Here is a 22,978-nt window from a genome sequence, read left to right as displayed (position 1 = left end):
ACAAATAACTTTTGTCCTGTTGAATTACAAGTTATTTTTGTGAGAAAACAAAGTTACTGTTTTATTTACCTGAAAAATACTAAGTTTAACTTTTTACATCTAACATTAAAATAGTATTCCAGTGTTCCTTCTTTCATTGACAATAATGCTAATCTCTGACATTCACCTTTTAAGCAGCTTTATTGTGCTGCTTATTCCTTTATTAAACAATTGAATGCATCTTTCACAACTGCTTATTATATATTAGTTTTAGGATCATATGTTAGTTTTTGAAAATTATTCTTTGAACTAACACACTGAGTTTACAAAAAAAAAGCATTAGAAAAATTATTGCTTTTAATGAATGCAATGTGTTTTTTTGTTTGTTTGTTTTTTGGTAGTAAGTGACAGAAACTACAATTCATTTAAGTCTTCTAAGGAAGAGGGTGAATACCGAACATCTAACTAAAAAGTCAAGTGGTACAGATACTGAAGGTCTGACTTGATCTAGTTTATTATAAAAGTTATCAGCGTTTTTCTGTACTTCTCAGTGAAGCTTTTGTCTGTGTTGGTTTGTTTCTCAGGCAGGCTGTCCGCAAGTGGTGACGAGGTAGGCCATGAAACCTCAAGGCTCAGCTCACCATCTTCTAGTTTAGAAAGACAAATAAGACTTATTTTTCTCATTGATCAAAATGCCCAATGGTCTTATTTGTTCCTCTGGTTTTGGGCGTCCTCTTATCCCTGACGTATCTACTGACACTCTGACTGGGCACCTTTGGGTCATGTTCCCACCCTAGAGCGTTAGGTGGAGTCAGCTGACCTAAATATATCAGCAGATAGTTAGAGAGGGTGTTCCCAGAGGATGAATACAGACAGCAACAAAAACAAAATAAAAGAGAAAAATCAAAGAAGAAACGGAGAAGTATACTTTATAATACTAAAGGATACAATGCATAATGAATATCTGTTAGGAATGAGTCAGATGTCATCAACATATGTGTAGCAATAAATTAAAAGACAAAAACAATAGAAATAAATATGTCATTGAACTCACTAGTTTTGTATGTCCAATGCACAGTAAGACCAATCACTAATGCATAGAGTATGAAACCCAGAAGGAGTTTATTTCAAGAGTTAGCCAATGAGGAAATGGTGGAAAAGCCAAAATCTGCCTCCCCATATGGTATTCAGGGCAGGGTTTTAAGGGGTAGGAGGAACAGGTATGTGGAAGTGTTGGTGGGGTCAGATTTAGTGGAGGACCTTGGAACTTGATCATTTATAGTAAGGGGCCTCAGCACGGGATCTTCCTGGACAGCGGACCCTTTGCCTCTGAAAGGGTTCTGGTATTCAAGTTCTGGTCATGCCTGGTTCTTTGATTCCATAAGGAGGGTGAGATTTTGGTTCCGTGTGCAGTTGGAGGTGAAAACTCTCTCCGTGCATGCTTTGACTTTGGTTTGTTGTCTCTGAATGGCAACTCAGTATCTTGTTAGAAACAGAATAGGACCATTTTTGAGCTGGTTCTGCAGTTACAAATACACAAATTAAAGATAAAACGTAATAGAAATAGCAAACTGAAAAATTTTTTTGAACTATTCTATAGTTCCAAGGGCATAATGGAATTACTAGAAGCATTTGCTTTAAAATCAGAAATAAGACATTCCTGTTATGTATTACATACACTCTCCAAGCTAATGTTTACATGGAGGCACTAATTAATACAATTAGATAACACATCAATAAAAATAACCTAATGAAAATGGGCAAAGGGTTTAAATACACATTCTCAAAAGAAGGTATACAAATAGCTAATAAGCATATGAAAAGATGTTCTACATCATTAGTCATGCAAATCAAAACAACAGTGAGAGACAATGGGCTATCACTTCACACCCCCTAGAATGGCTATAATAACAAGTGTTGGTAGGGCTGTGGAGAAATCTGAACACTCATACATTGCTGGAGGGATTGTAAAATGGTACAGCTACTCTGCAAAACAGTGTGGCAGTTGCTCATAAAGTTAAATATAGAGTACCATATGACCCAGCAAGTCCAGGCCTAGGTATCTACCCAAGAGAATTTAATACAAAAACAACAAAACAAAAAACATATGTAGGTACTCATGGTAACTTTATTCATAATAGCCAACAAGTGTTAATGTCCTAAGTGTTTTATCAAGTGGTGGATGGATGAATAAAAATCTTTTTCAGCCATACAAGGGAATGCTGTTTGGCAATGAAATAGGAATGAATTACTGATTCATGCTACAATATGATTGGACCTTGCAAACATTGTGCTATATGGAAAAAGTTAGTCAGAAAAGACTACATATTATATGATTCTGTTTGTATGAAACGTCCAATACCATTGAGACAGAAAGTACATTAGTTAGTATCAGGGACTGGGGGGGAGGGGGGTGAATGGGGGAATTTCTGCTGATGCATATAGGATTATTTTTGTGAGGGGAATTGATAAAACATTGTAAGATTATATAGTAGTGATGGTAGCACATTTCTGTCAACATAATTCACTGAACTGTACATTTCAAAAGGGTGAATTTGATGGTACATGAATTATATAACAATAAAGCTGTTATAAACATTATAATAAATAATTTTGAAAATTGACTCATAAAAATGGAAAACTAGTATATCCCAATGAATAATTTCCATTTATAGCTTTGTTCTCTTTGTTGGCATATGATTCTTGAGGCTTTGGGAGCTCAGAGGGGCAGTGTGTCTTTTCATTGTCATCCAAATGACACACTAATGATGTTTTTAGAGATATATTATCATCAGTGCTTCAAAGTCCTTCAGAGGAAATATTTCCTACCATATATTAAAGGTGGTGTTTTCCTCACAGATAATAAATGTTCATTCAGGAATTTTTGGGGTCAGATAAAAATGAATAAGTGGATAATCTCATTCATTTATCCAGTCGGCAAATATATATTGCGTGCTTTCAGTGTACCAGACCCTGCTAGACATTGAGTATAACCAAATAGACATGCAGCTGCCCAGTTGGAATTTACAGTAGACAAACTCACCTTTCCATAACCACTTTAGCATCTCTAGTGTGTTTTCCACACAGAAGTTAGAATAATCTTTCCAAATTATGTAATAGATTGTGCTTAAATTTCTTCACTGGCTTCCTATTTACCTTAGAATAAAATCTAAAAGCCTTTATATTAATGTTTAGAGCTTTGCACATCAGGCGTTTCCTACTCACACGGCTCTTAATAATTCTTTGCTTTAGCCATGATGGAGTTTTCTTGATTCTTTTAGCATACAGTCCTCTCTCTTGATTCTTGTGAATTATACTTTCCTGGAAATAGTCTCTTTCCCAACTGTGTGCCCCCTGCCCCCCCAAACCTTTAACTAGCTAATTCCAATGCTGCTTTTCATTTTGGTCTCACCTTTGATACTACTAACTCTGGAAAGTGTTCCCTGGGCTCTGCAGAGAAGGTTAGCTAACTGTGTAATGTATACTAGTAGCACCATACCTTTTCCTTCACAGCATTTTGCACCCATGAAGTTATTGAAATCTTTGTTTATGTTTTATTTTGAATTGTGTGTGCCAGAGGGCAGAGACTGTCTATTGTGTTTATCATGGTATCTTTAGAGTCTAAATTTTGATGGACCTCTGAGCTGCTTGAAGAATCAACAGTAAATCTGGCCTTTCTCCTGTATTGCCTAAACTACTGGACTTGTCTCCAAATTGACTTCTCTTACCTACCTTTACTGTATTTGTGGGCATAGGAAAAAAATCCAAATCCCTTGGCATGGTGTTGAAGGTCCTCTGTGTCATAATACCATTAGATCTCACTTATTGATTTCATTCCCCTTCTCCAGACCCACCCTCCCTTGCATTCATGTTTCAGATTGAAGTACACCATCCATTCCCCTCAATCTCATGAGGACTTGAATTTTCTTCTACTATATGCATCTTACCAACAAACCTGGAAGATTTTCCAGAGAATTCACTTTGTCTTTTTCATGTCTTTATACCCCTGGTACCTATTAAAATGTCTGGCCATGCTTGTTGAACTGAAATGGCTCCAAACTCCACAGTAGAAGCTTCTAGATTAATAAACTGAGTTAGATTTAATTTCAGGCATTTATAATTTTCCATTGAATTTTAAATTACTAAGATTTCATATCCCTCAGGAGAGCACAAGACAATTGTGATAATCTATGATTCTTTTAATGAATGCACAAAATGCTTCCATTTAAACTTTTATGCAGATAAATACTCTGGCATTATTCATATTATATCTACATTTATTTTAGGCACAGTCAAAAATCCCATCTATCAAATGAGGTTATGAGAAATAAAGGCAAAACAAAAATAATAAACACTGAAAACAAATTGTGGTAGAAGTGCATATAATTTACACAGGTCCTGTACTGCTTCCACCTTCCACCCTTCTAGCTTTCAGTCCAGGCAGGCAAATGTCAGGCATGTGGGCTTCTCCGTTTCACTTACTAGTTTGGCAGCAGGGCCACCAGAGCTGCTCAGTGGCTGGAGCAGGACTGAGGTAGGCTGTCCACCTAGATGCCCTTTAGATTCTACAGACCTTTTTCTGGTTTACAGAATCTTCATGGTTCATCGAGGAAGTTTTAAAAATTGCTTTCTGCAAGTTCACTAGTGTTTTTTAGGTGTCGGTAGTAGGCATTCTTTGAAAAAATGTTGCATGATCTTAATAAGTTTGGGGAAAAACAACATGCAATATCCATCTCATAGGAGTATTGCAGGTTATCTCCATGCATGTTAGAGTGTCAGAGGCATTGATAAATCTTGGTACTTTAAAATATTCATTAACTCTATTAAGTGGAGTATTTCCAATATATATTTAACCAAGACCACATTTTTATCTGGACATGTTATGGATTTTCTGCTAAAAACACTTTAGAAAATGCTGCTCAGAGGTATGTTTCATGATTTATTTGGGGCTTTGTCCACAAGTAAATTACTTTGGGAAGAAGTTGAAGGCAATGTGAAGTTTATAGCTAGGCTGTGGGCAGCTGCGATCCTAAGATGGAGTCCCTCACATCACTAAGGGTCAGTCACCCTAAATTTACCATGGGCTCTGGGAGTACAACCTAGAAACCGAATTCCTATGAAACTCCATGTGAATTTCATTGAATGGTATTTTCCCAAGTGTAGCAATGAGAAAATACAAGACAAAACATTCTCTTGACATTCTAAAAGTGACCTATGTCCATAGAGAGGAGAGCAAACATATATGAGACACATATCTTTGTCTGTTTTTATTCTTCTGGCTTTACACTAACCGTTTTTATTCAATTCCTTCTCTGTATAAGCTGAGAGTTATAATATTCATAAGGACCATTAGGATAAATTCTGTAGTTCAGAACACACACCAAAAGCAATATAAAACTTTTGAAATATAAATACTTTGGACAGAGTGGTGTTCCCTCACTAACTTGGATAAAGATATAAACCTTCCATAAATATATTAAAAATTCATAATATTTAATAATAATTAGAATGTAATATTTTCACTAGTTATTAATCAGCAATATAACCTATGCAATTAAAATGCACATCATAATTATCAATATCCTTGATAGAGGTCCTTATTTCCACAGAGGGATATACAAAAGCCCCATTGCTGTATCCCAGCTCAGAAGATTATATATAAAATCCTTCCACCCCATTGTCTGGCTTCCTTTGACTTTGCTGGTGGCTTTTTCTCATACTTACCATCAGCAGACTAGTGTTTAGAACAAAGGGATATCAGGTATGCTTCATACAGAACAAGTCATATCCTGTTCAGAGACGACAAAGGACCCTCCTACTTTCAACTGTACTAACCTGCAATCTATGAAGTGTTAATATTGATGAAAAAAGAGACCACAATAAAAATAAGAGATGGATAAATGCAAGTAAAAATAAAATACATGCATTCATTTTAGTTTACAAGCATGAGGGATTTAAAAACAAATAAAGCAATTAAAAGTAATTGTTTATGAAAAATTTGAAATAAGTATAAAAAGCATTCCCCCCCCTTTTAAAATACTTCCTTTAATACCTGGACAGTCAGATGTGGCCAGATGATGATAGTACCTGTGTCTTCTTCTCAGTTTTCCCACTTTTCACCATTTTCCAGTTTCCAATATAAAAAGAAGTGCAGTTAACAGTAATGCCTTTCCTCCCTTCCTTTACTTTCATATTCTCCACCTCTGATCATTTCAGGTTGCTGTGACATAAAAAGTGGTTTATTCCTAGAGTCATTTGGGAACCCTTGTCATATCAGCCTTCAAGAAATTGATTTCTCAGATTAAATTATCCCCTTATTCATATATATCCAAGACACTCTCTGAGCACCAGATATATATGGTTTTCTACTTGACACTCTCTCTCAGAATGTCCCCAACTCTTCAAACCCACAAATTTAGAACAGGACTCATCATCTTGTCTCCCAAACCTGGTTATTCTCTGATATCCTCTGGCTCAGTACATCCACTTAGAATCTTAGGAATTATCCTTGACACCTTCTTTACCTCTCACCAAATTTCCAGTCCTGATTCCTATTGATTTCACATCCTAAATGTATCTCAGGATTGTGTGGTCTCTCCTTTATCTCACCAGCCATTATCTTGCTTGGATGATTGCAGGCATATGTGTCCTAATTAATCTAATATCATTCAATCTCCCTATCTTCCCTCCTTGCTCATTCTGTCTATAAGGTCACCAGAATAACATTTGGAAAACTCACTTGTAACCTCATTTTCTCAGGATATAATGACCTTTAATGGTAGACTTGGAAAATCTCTTTAATATGGCTTTCAAGACTCTGTATGTCTGACTCCCAAACATCTCTCAATGCTATTGCCACACCAGCAACTCCCCACGTCCGTGGCTACCCTGGAGTTCTTTTACATATTTTGACCCAACAGTCCAACTTCTTGAGACTCTGTTGTATTGAAACAAAATAATTAGTGTAATTTGCAGCTACATTTTATCCACAACACTAGAAACAGATATTCACCAGCAGGGGAATGTTGAATAAAATAGGATACATTCACACCATAGAAGATTATGCAGGTATCGTAGATAATGAATTTAAACCATATCACTTGATGTGGAAGGACTTTTTTTAATGTGATATTGTGAGATTGAGAAAATGAAATGAATAGAAGCACACATAATATAATCATATTTTTATAGTGTTCGATTTTAACATAGACTACCTTTATGTTTAAAAATATATATGTATATGTAAATATATGTGAACATGCTTAGGTGAAAAGTACACGGGCACACGAACATGTAGAAAAGTAGAAAAGAATGTATAATGGTTTGCTTAGGAAAAGCAAACCATTTCTTATAATGGTTTGATTAGGAAAAGGTGAGAATGGATGTAATAGGGAAAGTGGAAATTATAGAAGCAAGCAAAATAAAAGAAAAAATCAATGGCATTTAAAAACTTTGAACTCAGCATTTCATGATCCTATTCATGACATATGAGTGTATGTATGTCATGCGGGAGACCCTGCTCGCTGCGCCATTTGTCGTGCGGGGCGGCCTGCGGGGTCTCTGGTCCCGCTTCCCACATAAGAACGCAGGATACGGTGAGGCCAACAAGTAACACCCACGGAGACACAGGTAGGGGAGCCATACCACCACGGTCTCACTGGATGCTGGGCCCACCGGACGCCGACCTGCCGTCCGCTTTTCCGCCAACCGACTGACCGACCGACGACTCTTCTCCACTCTCTCCTCTGTTCCTCTCTCTCGGCTCTCCTCTTCCGCTCTCTTCGGCTCTCCTCTTCCGCTCTCTTCGGCTCTCCTCTTCCGCTCTCTTCGGCTCTCCTCTTCCGCTCTCTTCGGCTCTGCTCGGCTCTGCTCAGCTCCTTAGCAATCCTCGGCAGTCCTCCGTAGTCGCAGCAGTTATACCAGCGGCCAATTGGCTAACCGGCCACAGCCGACGGCCAATCAGCCACAGCAGACGGCCATTCACCACCCGAGCCAGTACCCCTTCACGTGAGGCCGAGAGCCTGTAAACTACTCTCTGGGGCTCTGTCCCCACAATGTACATATACAAAAATGAGAAAACATAAAACTTGAATAGTGTGTAGCTATTCAGATAAGTAACATTTTGGTGACAAGAGAAAGTTTTGCAGAAATGCATACAGTATATTCTAATTTAGAAAAAAACGGACAAAAAGAATAAAAGGTATGTATATGTGTACATGTTTGTAAAATTGAGGAGAATGTTATAGAAGATTAGGTCTCACCAGCTTGCTTTCCCCTCTCTGGAGGTAAGTCACCATTATTAATTGGTTGTTTCCTTCTAGATCTGTAAAATTCATTTATATTTATAAATGAATATAACAATAGAAATAAGTGGTATTTTAATTTGAATACCATAAGTGCTATTTTACTATACTTATTTTTCAAATTGTTTTTTACTCATAATACTGTGTTTACCCAAAAATAAGACCTAGCTGGACAATCAGCTCTAATGGGTCTTTTGGAGCAAAAATTAATAAAAGACTCAGTCTTATTTTACTATAAGACTGGGTATATATAATATAATATAATATAATATAATATAATATAATATAATAATATAATATAATATAATATAATAAAATATAATATAATATAATATAATAATATAATATAATATAATATAGACCGGGTTTTATATTAATTTTTGCTCCAAAAGATGCATTAGAGCTGATTGTCCGGCTAGGTCTTATTTTTGGGAAAACACTGTATGTCTTGATATTTTCCTTTTAATTATTACATACTATCGCAAGTCATAATATACTATGAGTATGCAGACATTAAAGAATAATGTACATTAATTTCTAATTTTTCATTATCAAAAATAATTTATCTTGAATCCTTCTACATGGCTCCTTGTTCTTAAGTATTTATTTCTTTAGGTGAGATGTATTTTAGAGTTATGGGCTAGTAGAGAGTGTAAGAGGTCAACTCCTTCCCCACACTTTTGCCAGTATTTGGTACTGTCAATCTTTAAAATACTTTCTAGTTGGCTGGATGAAAATTGTATTTTTAATTTCATAGTTAAGTACTAAGGTTGATCAACTTTCATATATTTTTTTGCAATTTATACTTTTTCTGTGACTTAGGTATTTATATTCTTGGTCCATTTTTTCCCATTGGATCATTTGTCGTCTTCAACTATTCTGAATAATAAGCATTTGTCTATTAAATATTTTGAAATTACTTTTCTAGTCAGCAGTGTCTCTTGTTCAAAGTACCCTTTCTAACAATTTTCTGACAGTGCAATTTTTTGACACATGAATGTTACATGGAATGTCATTATAGCTGGTAGATAAGAAAATTAATAAAGGCAAAGGAACCTACAATTCCTTAGGGTGGTAAACAGACAGACGCAGGGTTATACTTTAAGTACTCTGTGGAAAGGGGTATTCCATCCCCCTGGAATTGTCATTTGATTATTTCTAACAAATGAGGTAGTTGAGAAGAAATATATTAATTCATTTGCATAAATGTGTGTTAGCTTTGTTTTGGGGGCGAGGGGAGGCATTGATAGCTACCGTATTAGGAACAACTGCAAACATAACCAGGCAAAATACTTCCTTTTCCCTGCTCTAAACTGTTGTGTGATAAACCCTATTTAGATGTGCACGTGAAATGCGTGTAAGGTTGCTAAATGACCTCAAATTGAGAGGTCAAGAGTGACTTAATTTCACAGATGATATTTTAACTGAACCTTGAAAGATGGTAACATTTTAGGCACGCAAAAAAGAAGAAAAGCACAAAGGCTGAAAAGTCAGGGTAACTCTGGGGACTATGAGTAATACAATTTAGCTAAAGCACATAGTGTTTAAAGTGGAGTGCTGGGAAATTTCGAGGTTCAGCTGTAAATTCCTATGTACTACTGTAGTTTGTACTCATTAGGAAATGGAAGGAACCACGAAGGCTTTGGATCTGAGAAGTAGTATGGTGGGGCGTGTACTTTAGGATGGTTAATTCGGGAGCCTGGGTGGGTGAGAACAGAGATGATGAGAGCTGAGATAGGGTTGGAAAGAAACTCGGCAAGGAAACTCTTGCATCTTTCCAAGAAAGAGGTAATGAAAGGCTTCATTCTAGAGTGATAGGAATTCCAGTGCAGGAGAGAAATGAAAACGCAGGACCTGGTGAAAGCAGATTAGCTTTTGTTTGAACATTTAAACCTGTAGCTGATGCCATTTCTGAAGCATCTTCAGACATTTGAAAAAGTGAGGAAAATATGGTCATATTCATTTATTTTCCTTTTTTATTTTTATCGAATTATCATATTGAAAAAACATTTACAATGTAGGCTTTCTTACTCTTTTTAATAATTGAAATAGTCAAGTTTTTATTTTATGTCTCTGGGGCTATTCCTATGTTCTCTGTTCTTAAACTTAATTTTGAGTTGCTTCTTTTCTTTTCCTGTAGTTTCTCACCACCTCAATATTGAGGTTGTACCCTGTTTTCTTTGTGGCAGAGTTCAGTAGTTTGTAGAATATCAGACTGTCTAACTCAAGGAGCTTAAAATGTCACGAAACTCAATGATCACATAAGGAAAAATATTGTTTTTTCCCGAGACCATATTGAAAACATAACCAAATCAAGCTTTGCTTTGTATAACCAAGTTAATATCTACTGCTTAGATTTATGCTCCATCCCTACCCCATCAGCCTCAGGTAGGATGTCTCTACTTCTATCACCAATGACTCAGGATTTATCTAAAACCTTGCCTGGTGACTCTGGTTCCATGATTTTTCTCCAGGCTCCTGTACAACTTACTCCTTATAACATTCTTTTGACACACAACATATATTCTCCTGAGAGACATTGCTTATACAGTATTGAAGTTTACTTTATATATTTATCAGTTTGTTTCATCATTGGAAATCCTCCCTCTGTAACTAGATTATAAAATCCTTAAAAATAAGAAATCAAAGACTTGGCATAATTCTAGATTTTATTGCCCTTATGAATAAAAACTTCCTTTACATAGTTAAAAGAGAAAAAAAATTCCTACATTCAGAAATTTTATAAAATCCCAGCAGCTACACTGTTAATAAAATTATCCATTTGTCCAAAATCAAAAGATGCACACATCTTTCAGATGATTTGCTTAAAGTCCTAAACCCTGCAATCGCCAATTGCTCTAGTTCGGCATCCTCCTGACCTCCACTGGTGGTGTGGGCAGCCTCCTCAGATGCTCCAAGCTTCCATAACCCTCCAACTCCTGTGTCATTAAACATGTGTAGTCTGATTGCCAGAATCAACTCTACTATGCCTTGTTTCCCCATTACATTGGGACCATGAGGAATTGAAGACTCTTGGCGTATCAAGAATGTTTAGTCCAACCTGTATATGTTGTAATCTGACCCTAGCCCTAATTACTCCTGCTTTTCACACCTATCACTAGTACTAGCCCCATCTCTGAAATCTGCAATTCACATATCTCACATTATGGTTATCATTTCCTACCATTCCATCTCACTTACTCTTGTGTTATTTAATAGAAATGTTCAACATATTTACTTTCCTCCCCCATTGTGTGTGTGTGTGTGTGTGTGTGTGTGCTTTATTTCCGTCTCCTCATCATTATCTAGCATCTCCAATGCATGTGAACACAATTCTCATCTGCCATGAATAATTGCAGAACTAAAGGCATTCCAAGGTCAGGTTATTTGTTTAAATGACATGTCTCTCTGGTTGTACTCACATGCTTTGAAAAATATCTCACTTGTTTTGAAACAGAACTCTCTTGAATCAAATGTTCTGAAACAGGGTCTCCACCATTAAACATGTGATCATGTTGTAACAGCTACTGTCCTAAAACAAAACAAAACAACCAAACAAAGCAACAGAAACTTACTTCAGTCTATGCCTTTTCTAGGCTCTGGCCCATAAATCTGCTCTCTTTTACTACAAAACTCGTGAAAAATTTGTGTATTTTCACAGTTTCTACTTCCTTATTTTTATCTCTTGTACTCCCTCCAATCGCTATGCTTTGCCACACTTCTTCATATAAACTATACTTTTCAGAAGTCTTATTTCTTGTAAGGTCTAATGGTTAACTTTTATCCTTATTTTACATGACTCAGTCACTTTGGACAGATTTGACCGTTTCCTTTTATGTATGTATGTATGTATGTATGTATGTATGTATGTATGTATTTTAAACACCTTCTTCATTTGCATTTTGAGAGAGCCTACTCTAATGGGATTCCTTTACTTCTCTGAAGACTTTTTACAATCTTTTTGAACCTCTCTTTGTCTTCATCAGTAAATGTCAGCCCCAGGGATTGATCTACAGCGCTCTCCTCCATCTACACGCACTCTAAGTACTTGTGATTGACAACCACATTTACATATCTTGCCTGACCTTGCCCTTGAGTTTTCAGCTCATATAACTCACAGTGTATTGGACAGCTCCTCTTGGATGGATAATAGTCATAGAAAGCCAAACATTTCCAAAGAGAATTTTATTTTTTCCCCAAATCTATTCTTCTCTATCTCACATAATGACACATATTTTCTCATTTGCTTCAGCCAAAAAATACCAGAAGTCATTCTTGAATCCCCTGGTTCCTTCACTTGTAGTATTTAATACATCCTCAAGAACTGCTCATTCCATTCCATTATTCTAACAGTTACCCTTTTTTTTAAACTGAATAACATCCATGAAGACATAAAGTCATCTATTTAATGTTCTAGTTGTAGTTTCCCCTGATAGAATGTAAGTATCTTGAGAGCAGGTTCATTGCTATATTCCTAGATCTTAGAATAATGTCCTACCAGTAGGACATAATGGGTGCTCAGTAAACTATTAATTGACATTGCAATCTATAGCTAAACAAGGACTAAATCACATATTTAACTTTCAGTCCTGGGAACTTTCTAAACTAATGTGTCCCTATAACTGGAAATAAGTAAGATAAGATGGAAGAAAAAAAAAGTACAAAAGGATGGAAGGAAGGAAAAAGGGAGGAAGGAATGGAGGAAAAGAAGGAAGGAAGGAGGAAAGGAGGAAGGAAGGGAAGGGAGGGAGGGAGAAAAGAAGGGAGGGATGGAATAAAGGACAGAAAGAGAAGGAGGGGAAATTATTGATTATCTTGGTCCGTTTTCAGTATCTCCCTATTCCTGACTACAAGACAACTCAGGATAAGTTAGTCCACAGTTCTAGGCTGCTTTTCCTTTCTTCGTTTGACCACATTGGTGCTGCAGCATCAGTCTAGGAGTTTTACATTTTAAAAAACTGGGTTTTTATGAAGATTTCATGTATCTAAGCATTTTTCACTTAGGCTTACAAGTTGGATTTTTCTCTGAGAGTCTTGAACTAAATTTTAAATGGACCCATATAGTAAGTTTAATTAATGATTATCAATAGGATGGAAATGCAGAAGCTCCCTCTGGTGGTTTAATTTACATGTGTACAAAAATAGCAATGCAGAATAAAGATCTTTCTCACAGTGGGCCAAATACAAGATTGCAGCAATATTGTTCTGCTTTCCCAGTCCTGCCTCTCCTCCCCCTTCTCTTCCTTCGTCTGTCTTCTCTTTTGATTTTAAATATAAAACGAGTTAGAATGGCAACCTTAATGATGAAAGCTACAGAAATCCATATTGAGAGGCAACTTCTGGAAAATTAAAAGGAAAGATTAAGAGAAGCCAACCTTCCAAGGCCAGGTAGTCTGGGGCTCCAAGTAAACACTTTTTAAAAAGGGCCTTATTTACTCTTTACTAGATACAGAGTAAACATATTTCTAGCCCTTCCCAAGCAGAGATATTAGGTGTTTTCTCCCTTATTCAACTTTGACTTTGTTTTATTTGCTTTTTCTCAGGAACTGGGTACCTTGTACAAATTCTCCTTATGGATAATTTACATTTAAAGGCAATGCCTCATAGAACCTTAATAATTTATAACTTACTATAAATATTCCTTGTCGGAACACAAGAATGTTCTAGTGTTTTAAGAGTGCTGTTATGGTTATAACTTTTATATTTTTTCCATAGCTGGCTTATGGAATTATTTGTACCTGAACTTCTGAGTAGCATGTGTATTATTTGGATAGTGGTTCTTCTATAGATTTAGGATGTGATATTCTGAGATCACATATTTTTTTCATTTCCATTAATACAAACTTAGCAAAAGATTTTATAATAATATAATATCACTATGCCAAATTTCTGATCATCATGAAGTTGAATTTTTTCCCCTCACAGTAACTTTGGATGGGAAAACATCTGTCGTACTTACGGAAATTTTCCGGAAAATAGAATGTATTTTATCATGGCTCCTTTCAGTTCAATTTTGCTGGCTTTCATCTCTGATCGTATAACTTTATTATATTATTACTTTTGTTTAAGGAATATTGTTTAATTATTATTTGTTTAATTCATTTGTTTAAAAGTTTATCAATATTTATTCAGAATGTTTTTATACTTTCACTGAAGTATATGTTGCATTATGTTGAAAAATATACTAGCATCATGTTTTGGGTGGAAATTACCTGATTCAAAGGTTGAGTTCATAAATAATATGATAGAGGGGGACACTATGATATATAATTATAGAATGAAAAAATTATACCTCCTTAGTCAGAAAACAGTGATGTATGAAGGAAATTAATATATTTGATAATTAAGGGAAATTAAACAGGATTTTTGTTTTTAAGTGTTTTATATATCTGCTTCCTCCATTTATTAATTGCATATAATGATAGTCATCTAATTGCATGTATCAGAGCAGAATTATGCTACAAAAAAAGACTATGATGTTAACAATAAGCCTGATTTTGGCATTGTATTAGTCAGAGTTCTCTAGCAAAACAGAATTAATAGGATATAAATTTATCTATATATCTGTATCTGTATTTATATAGATATATAAAAAATGTGTTATGCGGAATTGGCTCACGTGATTTTGGAGGCTGAAAAGTCCCATAATCTGTTCTATGTGAGCTGGAGACCCAGGAGAGCCAGTGTGTAATTCAGCGAGTCCTAAGGCCTGAGAACCAGGGTGGGGTGGGGGGGTGGGTTAATGGGATGAATCCCAGCCTGAGGGCAGGAAATGATAATGATGAGATGATCTGTCCCAGGTCAAGCTAGGCGAAAATGGGAGAATTCCTCTTTCCTCTATCTTTTTGTTCTGTTCAGGACCTAAGTGGATTAGATGATGCCCACTCATGAACAATCTACTGAGTCCACTGATTCAAATGCTAATCTGATCTCAAAACACATTCATGGACACACCCAGAAATAATTTTTAATGAGGGCACCTTGTGGCCAGTCAAGGTTATAGATAAAATTAACCATCCGAGAGATTCAATGTGCAGCTGTAATATCATCATTAAAACCAATATTTATCAGTTACCTCCCAGGTGAAAATCACTTAAGAAGGTGATATTATAATTTGTAACTTTTAAAACATATTTGTTATACCAAAATATCGCTTATTCTCTAAATATTTTAATATGCAGTTTTGAAAATAAATGTGGATTAGAAAGGTTTTAATTGGAGCCTGGATTTCCGGTGCGACTACAAATCAGTAGTAATATGAAAAGTATTTTTATATTGAAACTAATTTTTGGGAGAAAATATTGAGAATTCATAAATCCAAGAACATGTAACATATTAATTGTAAAATTCATCATGAAACCTGACACAACTTTGCTTTTCCAATTCTGTTAATCAGGTATTTGATCATACCAAATTGTTTAGTTGTGATAGTTTATAGAGAGGAAGTTACCAACTATTCTTTTTCACAATGTTATCTAAATTTCTGTAGACTAAAGAAAAATCTGCCATTACTGTCTCACAAAATTGGAACTTGGGAGATGTGTATCATGGGAGGACTTCTTTTCTTAAATCAATTCTGGTTTTCTTCCTATACGAGGTCAGAAATTAAACTGTCTAATGTCCTTGTAGTTCCTCCTTTCTCCCTATCGCCATTAATTCCCTGGAATCTTGAAGGGAATAAATACCATGTTTCCTCTCACCCACTTCCACATACATAGAGAAAAATAGGATTCTATTGCCTCTTCACATATGTAGATCAGTTTCAATCCAAATTATTCGACTTATGTAGGACACTCACATAATATGAATCCTTGACAATAGATATGAATACATGCATAGGAAGACCTCTGATAAGCCTAGAGAAGAAACTATTGATTCATTGGTAGGTAGATTCTTCCACTTATTAGATACAGTCTTAGTAAAGATATTTTCCTCTTTTGGGCTTCAAATATCTTCCATATGACTTAGTTCTACTAGTCTAAAATCACTGTAACAGACACGGTGGTACAGAGTCCACCTTTGCCTCATTCTCTAAAGCAGATTGTTCAGTAAGCATTCCTAATACCTCCATATTTGTTGCTTTTCAGTTGGTAATACTCTAAACACTTTTCTTTTCAATACTTGTTATTAATAAAGATTTTAAAAGACCATTGCAAAAGAAAAAGAGGCTCTCCTTATGGGAGTCATATGAAAATAAACAACTTAAGTTCTTTATAAGCGAAAAGCTTTGCGATTATTAGCGAAAAGCTTTCAATATTTGAAGATTTGAATAAGACTGAGTGAACAGACACTCGGAGGCTCTCAGAAAAGTTTATACTTTTGTGTGCTAAGTGACAAGTTCCTAAAACAAATACTTGATCAGAGTGCCGAGAAGTGGTACGAGTTAGGAGCAACTAAAAGAGTCATTTCAAGGTGAGATGGGAACTTGAAAATCAGTGGGAAGCCAGAGATGGAATTTACAGCAGGAGTAGATAAGCATTAGGGAGGAAAATAGTTTTTTTTCCCAAGACACTTCAGACTGATTGCGGGGGAGAACGAATGGTTGAGACCAGGGAGAGGAATAAGGAGGAAATTGCAGTATAAGTCAAAGATAAAAAATTGTCAAAGTTTAAGAGTGAGGATTTTTTCAATAGCAAAAAGGTGCTAGTTATTGAAATGTGCCACCCAAATGGCTCACCTCAGGGGAGCTAAGGTGCAAGGCTAATTGCTGTTCACAGATGGTTTTCCATTTCCTTTCAGTAAAGTGTGAAGTAGAGCTTCCTGACAGCAAGTCAACAAATATAAGGGCTTTGAAATTTATTTGTATTTATTGAAATCAGCTACATACGTTTGTATCTTTAGGTACAATGAAAGATAACTTATAAGTCTATGGCTTCTAAGTTGTCATTTGTATTTATAAACAATTTGCAAAGATGATAATGGGAATAAAGATCTTGTGAGGCTGGTATTTGCAGCTCTACATCTGCCTTCCTAGGAAACGTTCAATAGCAGATTTGGTTTTAGGCCCAACATGGGAAGGATGGGGTGAGATAAGATTTCCCTTAACCTCCTAACTGCTAAGTGGTTTTATTCTCTCAAGTTTCAAGGATGAGAAAACTGGGATCCAAAGAAGTCCCCTAACAGTCTAGAGCCTGTGGCTACTCATGTTGGATTATGATTGCAATCTGTTTCCCTTTTACTCTTCTCTTTTATTTCAGAATATCCTGTAGTATCACTAAACAATCTTACTCTTAACATTTTCACCATCAACCTATATCATCTTGCCTCGGTTCTTGTTATAGGGGTTGTTGACAATGAAGATGCTTTTCTCCTTTTTAATGAATATTTTAGCACCTTGCTAATATATTTACAGTCCACTGTCACTATTTTTCAGCTTCAGTGTTTGGAAATTCTCTTTGAACCTTTTAACACTTTGGCCTTGCACTTCCCTAACTTCTCACTTTCAATAATTTGCTAAGCCCTGTTTATTTTCTTTTTCAAAATAGATTTCATGGTTTTAGTGCTGTGTTAGGTTCACTTCAAAATTGAGCCGAACCTTCAAATATTTCCCATGCATAGTCTCCCCCGGTATCAATACCCCCACCAGAGTAGCATTTATTACAATAGATGAACCTTTATTGACACATCATTATCGGCCAAAGTTTACAGTTCACTTTTGGTGTTGTACATTCTATGGGTTTGGACAAATGTAAAGTGACATGTATCCGCTATTATAGTATCATACAGAGTAGTTTCACTGCCCTACAAATCTTTTGTGCTCTGCTTATGCATCCCTCCCCACCACCACCCCTGGCCACCACTGATCTTTTTACTGTCCTCATAGTTTCACCTTATCCAGAATGCCGTATAGTTGGTATCATACGGTATGTAGCTTTTTTCAGATTGGCTTCTTTCACTTACTAATAGATATTTAAGTTTTCTTTATGTCTTTTCACAGCTTGATAGCTCATTTCTTTTTAGCACTGGATCATATTCTGTTGTTCTGGACATGCCACAGTTTATCCATTCACCTACTGAAGGACAATTTGGTTTCTTCCAAGCTTTAGCAATTATGCACAAAGCTGCTATAAATATCTGTGTGCAGGGTTTTGTGTGGATATAAGTTTTCAACTCCGTTAGCTAAATATCAAGGGGTACGATTGCTGGATCATATGGTAAGATCTTTTTTTTTTTTGTAGGAAACCACCAAACTGTTTCCAAGGTGGCGGTACCATTTTGCTTTCCCCCATCAATGAATGCGAGTGAGTCCCTGTTGCTCCACAGCCTTGTCAGCATTTGGTGGTGTCAGTGTTCTAGATTTAGTCCTATTGGTTTTACTTCTTTTCTCTCGGCATATGATTCATGAATCCTTCTCTTCACGGACACTGTCACTACTGTAGTTCTTAATCCAAATGTCTTTCCTTAGGACTGCTTCAGGGCTCTATTAACAGTCTACCTGCCTTTCATGGGACGTTCTCTCTCTCTCTCTCTCTCTCTCTCTCTCTCTCTCTCTCTCTCTCTCGTTCAACTTATAGAGTGCTGTCAGGTTCATTTGCTAAATATCAGCTCTGGTATTTTGTGTTTCAATTCAACAGCCATCAGGGGCTTTTGTCTAATAAGTAAAACTTCCTTGACATTTAGAACCCTCCAAGATCTAACTCAAACCTACCCTTCAAACTTAATTTCCTTTTACTATTACCCTTCATGTCTCCTTCTTTCCAGTCAAATCAATTTTTTATCCATTTTCTATGGCAGCCTCATGTTTTCTTGCACTTACCTCTCAGGATTTTTCTCCTGGCTGCCATCATCATTCTTTGTTCTGACAGCATTACATATCTAATCGATCTCCATACTACTATCTCTTCTTCCTGTGTACCTCTTATATCTGCTTCTTCCTTTTCACCCCTCTGACACTGACTGGGCTCAGCATTTCTCCATTGTTCTACTGAAGGACCTTCTTTAGTCTCCCTCCCTGCATACTGCTGTCATGAAGATATTTTCTCTTGTGGAAATCTTAAGCTACTGTTTTCCTGGTTGGAATCTTTGCCTACTTTTTTTTTGCTGAAGCAAAGTATTTAGTTTGGTATCCAAGTCATATTATGGCTTTGAAAAAATTGGGATATGATTGACATGTAAGATTGTATTAGTTTCAGGTGTACAGCATACTGATTCAATATTTGTATGTATTGTGGAATGAGCACCACAATACTAGTTAACTTCCATCACCATGTATAGCATGGCATTTTTATGTCTCATCTCTTGCTGCACCACTTTCTTTTACTCTGTACTTTTTGTTCTCTGTGAACATGATAAGTTGTTGTACACTTCTTTTAATTTCTATTCTCTCCTGGAATTTTTCCCCTTTATCCACCTGACGAACTCTAGTTCATCCTTTAACTTGCTGTTTAGACATGACCAACTGAAGCTCTTTCCTGAGCACCCCAAGTAGAATTAATCTGTCTCTTTCTAAGTGTTACAGTGTTACTTTCGTCTATGTATTTCTCTGGTTGCCCTTGTCATGTTGTATTACAACTGCTATTTTACATGTCTGACTTTAGTCTTAACTGTGTACACTGGTTATACCGTATTCATATGTATTTGTATCTCTGGCATCTATCAGAATGTGGTTGCAATAAATTTTTGTATATTTATAATTAGGTTGAATTGAAATAAACCTCAATATACTCAGACCCAACATATGCTCCAACTCTCATCCCAGTGGAGTAGTCTTTCCTGATTTCTTTCTTCACCCATCACCCCCATCTAGAAAAAAAAAATCCCACCTTCTTCTAGATCTCTATAACACCTTGTCTGTCTCACTTTTTTGACACACACGCCTTACATTTTGATGTTTGAGAGCATTTTGTTTTTTCTTTTAAATTGTCAGCTCTTTTAGGGGAAAATTTAGTCTCTCATGTTTTATCATATCTGATGCATGTTCTTTGCAAATATTAGAAGCAAAATAAATATGGGTTAAATAAACAAATTGGTGCATAACTGTTTTAATGCTCATTGCATGGAAATTTAGAACCATAAGGACTTTTGTCAGTTTGCTCTAAATTCTTCATTTTACCTATAAGGGAATCAAGATCAAAGAAATTCTGCCACTTTTTTTTTCTTAAGTGATTTTTTTGTTTGTTTGTTTTGTTAATGTTATTGAGGAATATTGAGGAACAGTGTGTTTCTCCAGGGCCCATCAGCTCCAAGTCATTGTCCTTCAATCTAGTTGTGGAGGGCGCAGCTCAGCTCCAAGTCCAGTTGCCATTTTCAGTCTTTAGTTGCAGGGAGCGCAGCCCACCATCCCATGTAGGAACTGAACCAGAAACCTTGTTGTTGAGAGCTCACGCTCTAACTAACTCAGCGATCTGGCTGCCACTCTGTCACTTTTCTTAAGAGCGCAGCACTTAAGGAGGAAAAATTAGGATAAAAACCAAAGTCTCCTTATTTCCAGGCAGTAGGTTATATATTTTCAGTTATACTACTCTTCCTCTTTAAGTTTATAAGATAGATATCAATGAGTCTTTTTTGATGTTTTCCACAGTAATGTGTCCAATTAATTACTCAATTTTTCAATGATGATTATGTAAATTACACAAAGACCTTTGCTAAATATGTATTTTAAAAACAATGGATTTTCTATTTGGATAAATGATTTAAAAAAAAAAAAGGATTATAAAAACACCCTTGAAATTAAAACCAGATTGAGGAATAAGATATAGAACTATTACAAAATGAGATCCTCATATAAAAATTTTCATTGTCATTTCTAAGAAAAGACTTTAAGAAGAAAACTAACCTTAGAACTAATTTAGAAATGGACCACATATTCAATAGCACATTTTTTCATTAAAAAAAAAAAAAAAATCAGTACAAGTATGTGATTAGTCATACATATGAATATAATCCTTAAATAATATCCACTTTAGTTAAGTAGTCTTATTTATAGAAGCAGGGTGTTTTATTAACATAGTTCTCTGATTTTACATACATATTTTTATTCATGTATTTTGCACATTAATACATACAAACTATATAAATGTGTGTAGCATCGATTTATTTTGGTTGTCAGTTTGCACAAATAATTTGATCTTCCCTGCTTGAAAAATTGACAAACATATGTCTTAAATATTAATATAGAGGGGTAAGTTAGAACATGTCATTATTTTGTTCTCTAGTAAACATTACATTCTCAGAATGGCTGGAGTGTGGTTTCTAATTGTCTTTTAATATTTTCTATTTGAAAGGTGAATAAGATTTGTGGCCGTCCAAGCAGGACACCCACACAAAGCCCCCGTTGTTCTTTTGATGAGAGCAAAGAGAAGTATGGAATGAAGATCTCTGCAAGAAACGAAGAAGAGACTCTTGCCAACAGAAGAAAGTAAGACATTTGTTTTACAACCAGAAAGAGAAAAGAAAGTAAGCCATTAATTTTACAACAGAATAGAATACATTCAATTAAGTAGAGCAAAATTCACTATTGAAAAAACCAAAGATCAACATTAACTTCCTTTAAAATTCAGTGGTTCTCCTTATTCCATTAAATAGGAAGATAGGTTCAACTTTTTGAGACCAGTGCAATTTTCTGTAATAAGAAACATTTTTTTATGATACACTATGGCAGAGCCTAAACACATATGACCACTGTGCACTTAAATGATGAACAGGTAGATATCTAGGACCTACTCATCTTGCTTAACTGAAACTTTATGCCTATTGATTATTGATTAGTAACTCCCATTTCCCCACACCATGGTCAACCATACTGTAATGTATACTAAAAATTTTGTTAATAGAGTAGATCTCATGGTAAGTATTTTTACCACAATAAAATAACATAAATTAAAATGTAGCTAGTGTGAGAATTGAATTTTTCATTTTATTTAATTTTAATTAATTTTAGTCTAAATCCATGTGGCTAGTAGTGGCTACTATACGGGACAATGTACGACCGAAAGAGTATACATGTAAATGATGTGATGAGTATTACTGAAGGTTAAGCCTTTATTACAAAAATGGTTAATACAAAGAAGTTTTCATAAGGAAGTTCTTACTTTTACCTGGAATGCTTAAAATGGGTATCTGTTGATTCAAAATGATAACCATGTAATGGCTTGCTTTTATAACTCACATTTTTACCAGTATGTCCATCATTAGTTCACAGTTTAAATTAAAGCCTTCATTAGTGTCCCTTTGTTTGATAATTGGCAATTTGAACTGAAAAACTCTTAAAACTGGAGGAAATTTTATTTAGTTTCGTGTTCAGTTGACCAGTGTATGACCTGGCAAATACTAGATTCTAAGTGTGTGGTTTCAAAGTGAACTCAAATTGATAATTCCATATTCAGTTATTGATTCAAATAATTATTTCTAATAATACATTATGGAGAATTCATTATTTTACATAGCTTTACTCTCTGTAATGAAAAATGTATTTGTTTTTGGGAAAGCTTTCCTAATTGCCCCATTCTCTCCTATCTGACAAAATAATGATCTGGGCTTTTGCTGGTCTTTTTCTCTAACATCTACAGTGATCAGCAATCATTTCTTGCCTTTGAGCAATCAATACACTTTGGCTAGGGTGATTCTTATAATAAAACCCGACTAAGGAGATTTTAATTTTTTAAAGGTCATGTCTGTTTCATCACCAAAATAACCCAGTTATTTGAAAACCAAAACAAAATCCAGCATGTAATATGTTTTACTCACCTGCAAAACCC

At 35.5% G+C, this 22,978-nt stretch overlaps 1 protein-coding gene across 3 annotated transcripts in view; it reads left to right on the top strand.

Annotated features, from left to right (window-relative positions):
- The window catches only part of GPC5 (glypican 5), a 1,207,509-nt gene that overhangs the window by 258,431 nt on the left and 926,100 nt on the right, over positions 1-22,978 (top strand). For all 3 annotated transcript variants that reach the window (XM_088792887.1, XM_019737193.3, XM_088792886.1), the window contains one exon: positions 21,506-21,639. In XM_088792887.1, the coding sequence (XP_088649013.1) occupies positions 21,506-21,639 (134 nt within the window). The remainder of the gene's footprint in view (positions 1-21,505; positions 21,640-22,978) is intronic.

Source organism: Rhinolophus sinicus, chromosome 16, assembly GCF_057876585.1.
Source record: "Rhinolophus sinicus isolate RSI-liver-muscle chromosome 16, RSI-T2T, whole genome shotgun sequence".
In the NCBI taxonomy this organism is placed as follows: Eukaryota; Metazoa; Chordata; class Mammalia; order Chiroptera; family Rhinolophidae; genus Rhinolophus; species Rhinolophus sinicus.
Note: the sequence above shows the minus strand (reverse complement) of the source record. Positions and strands in the feature narration are given on the sequence as shown.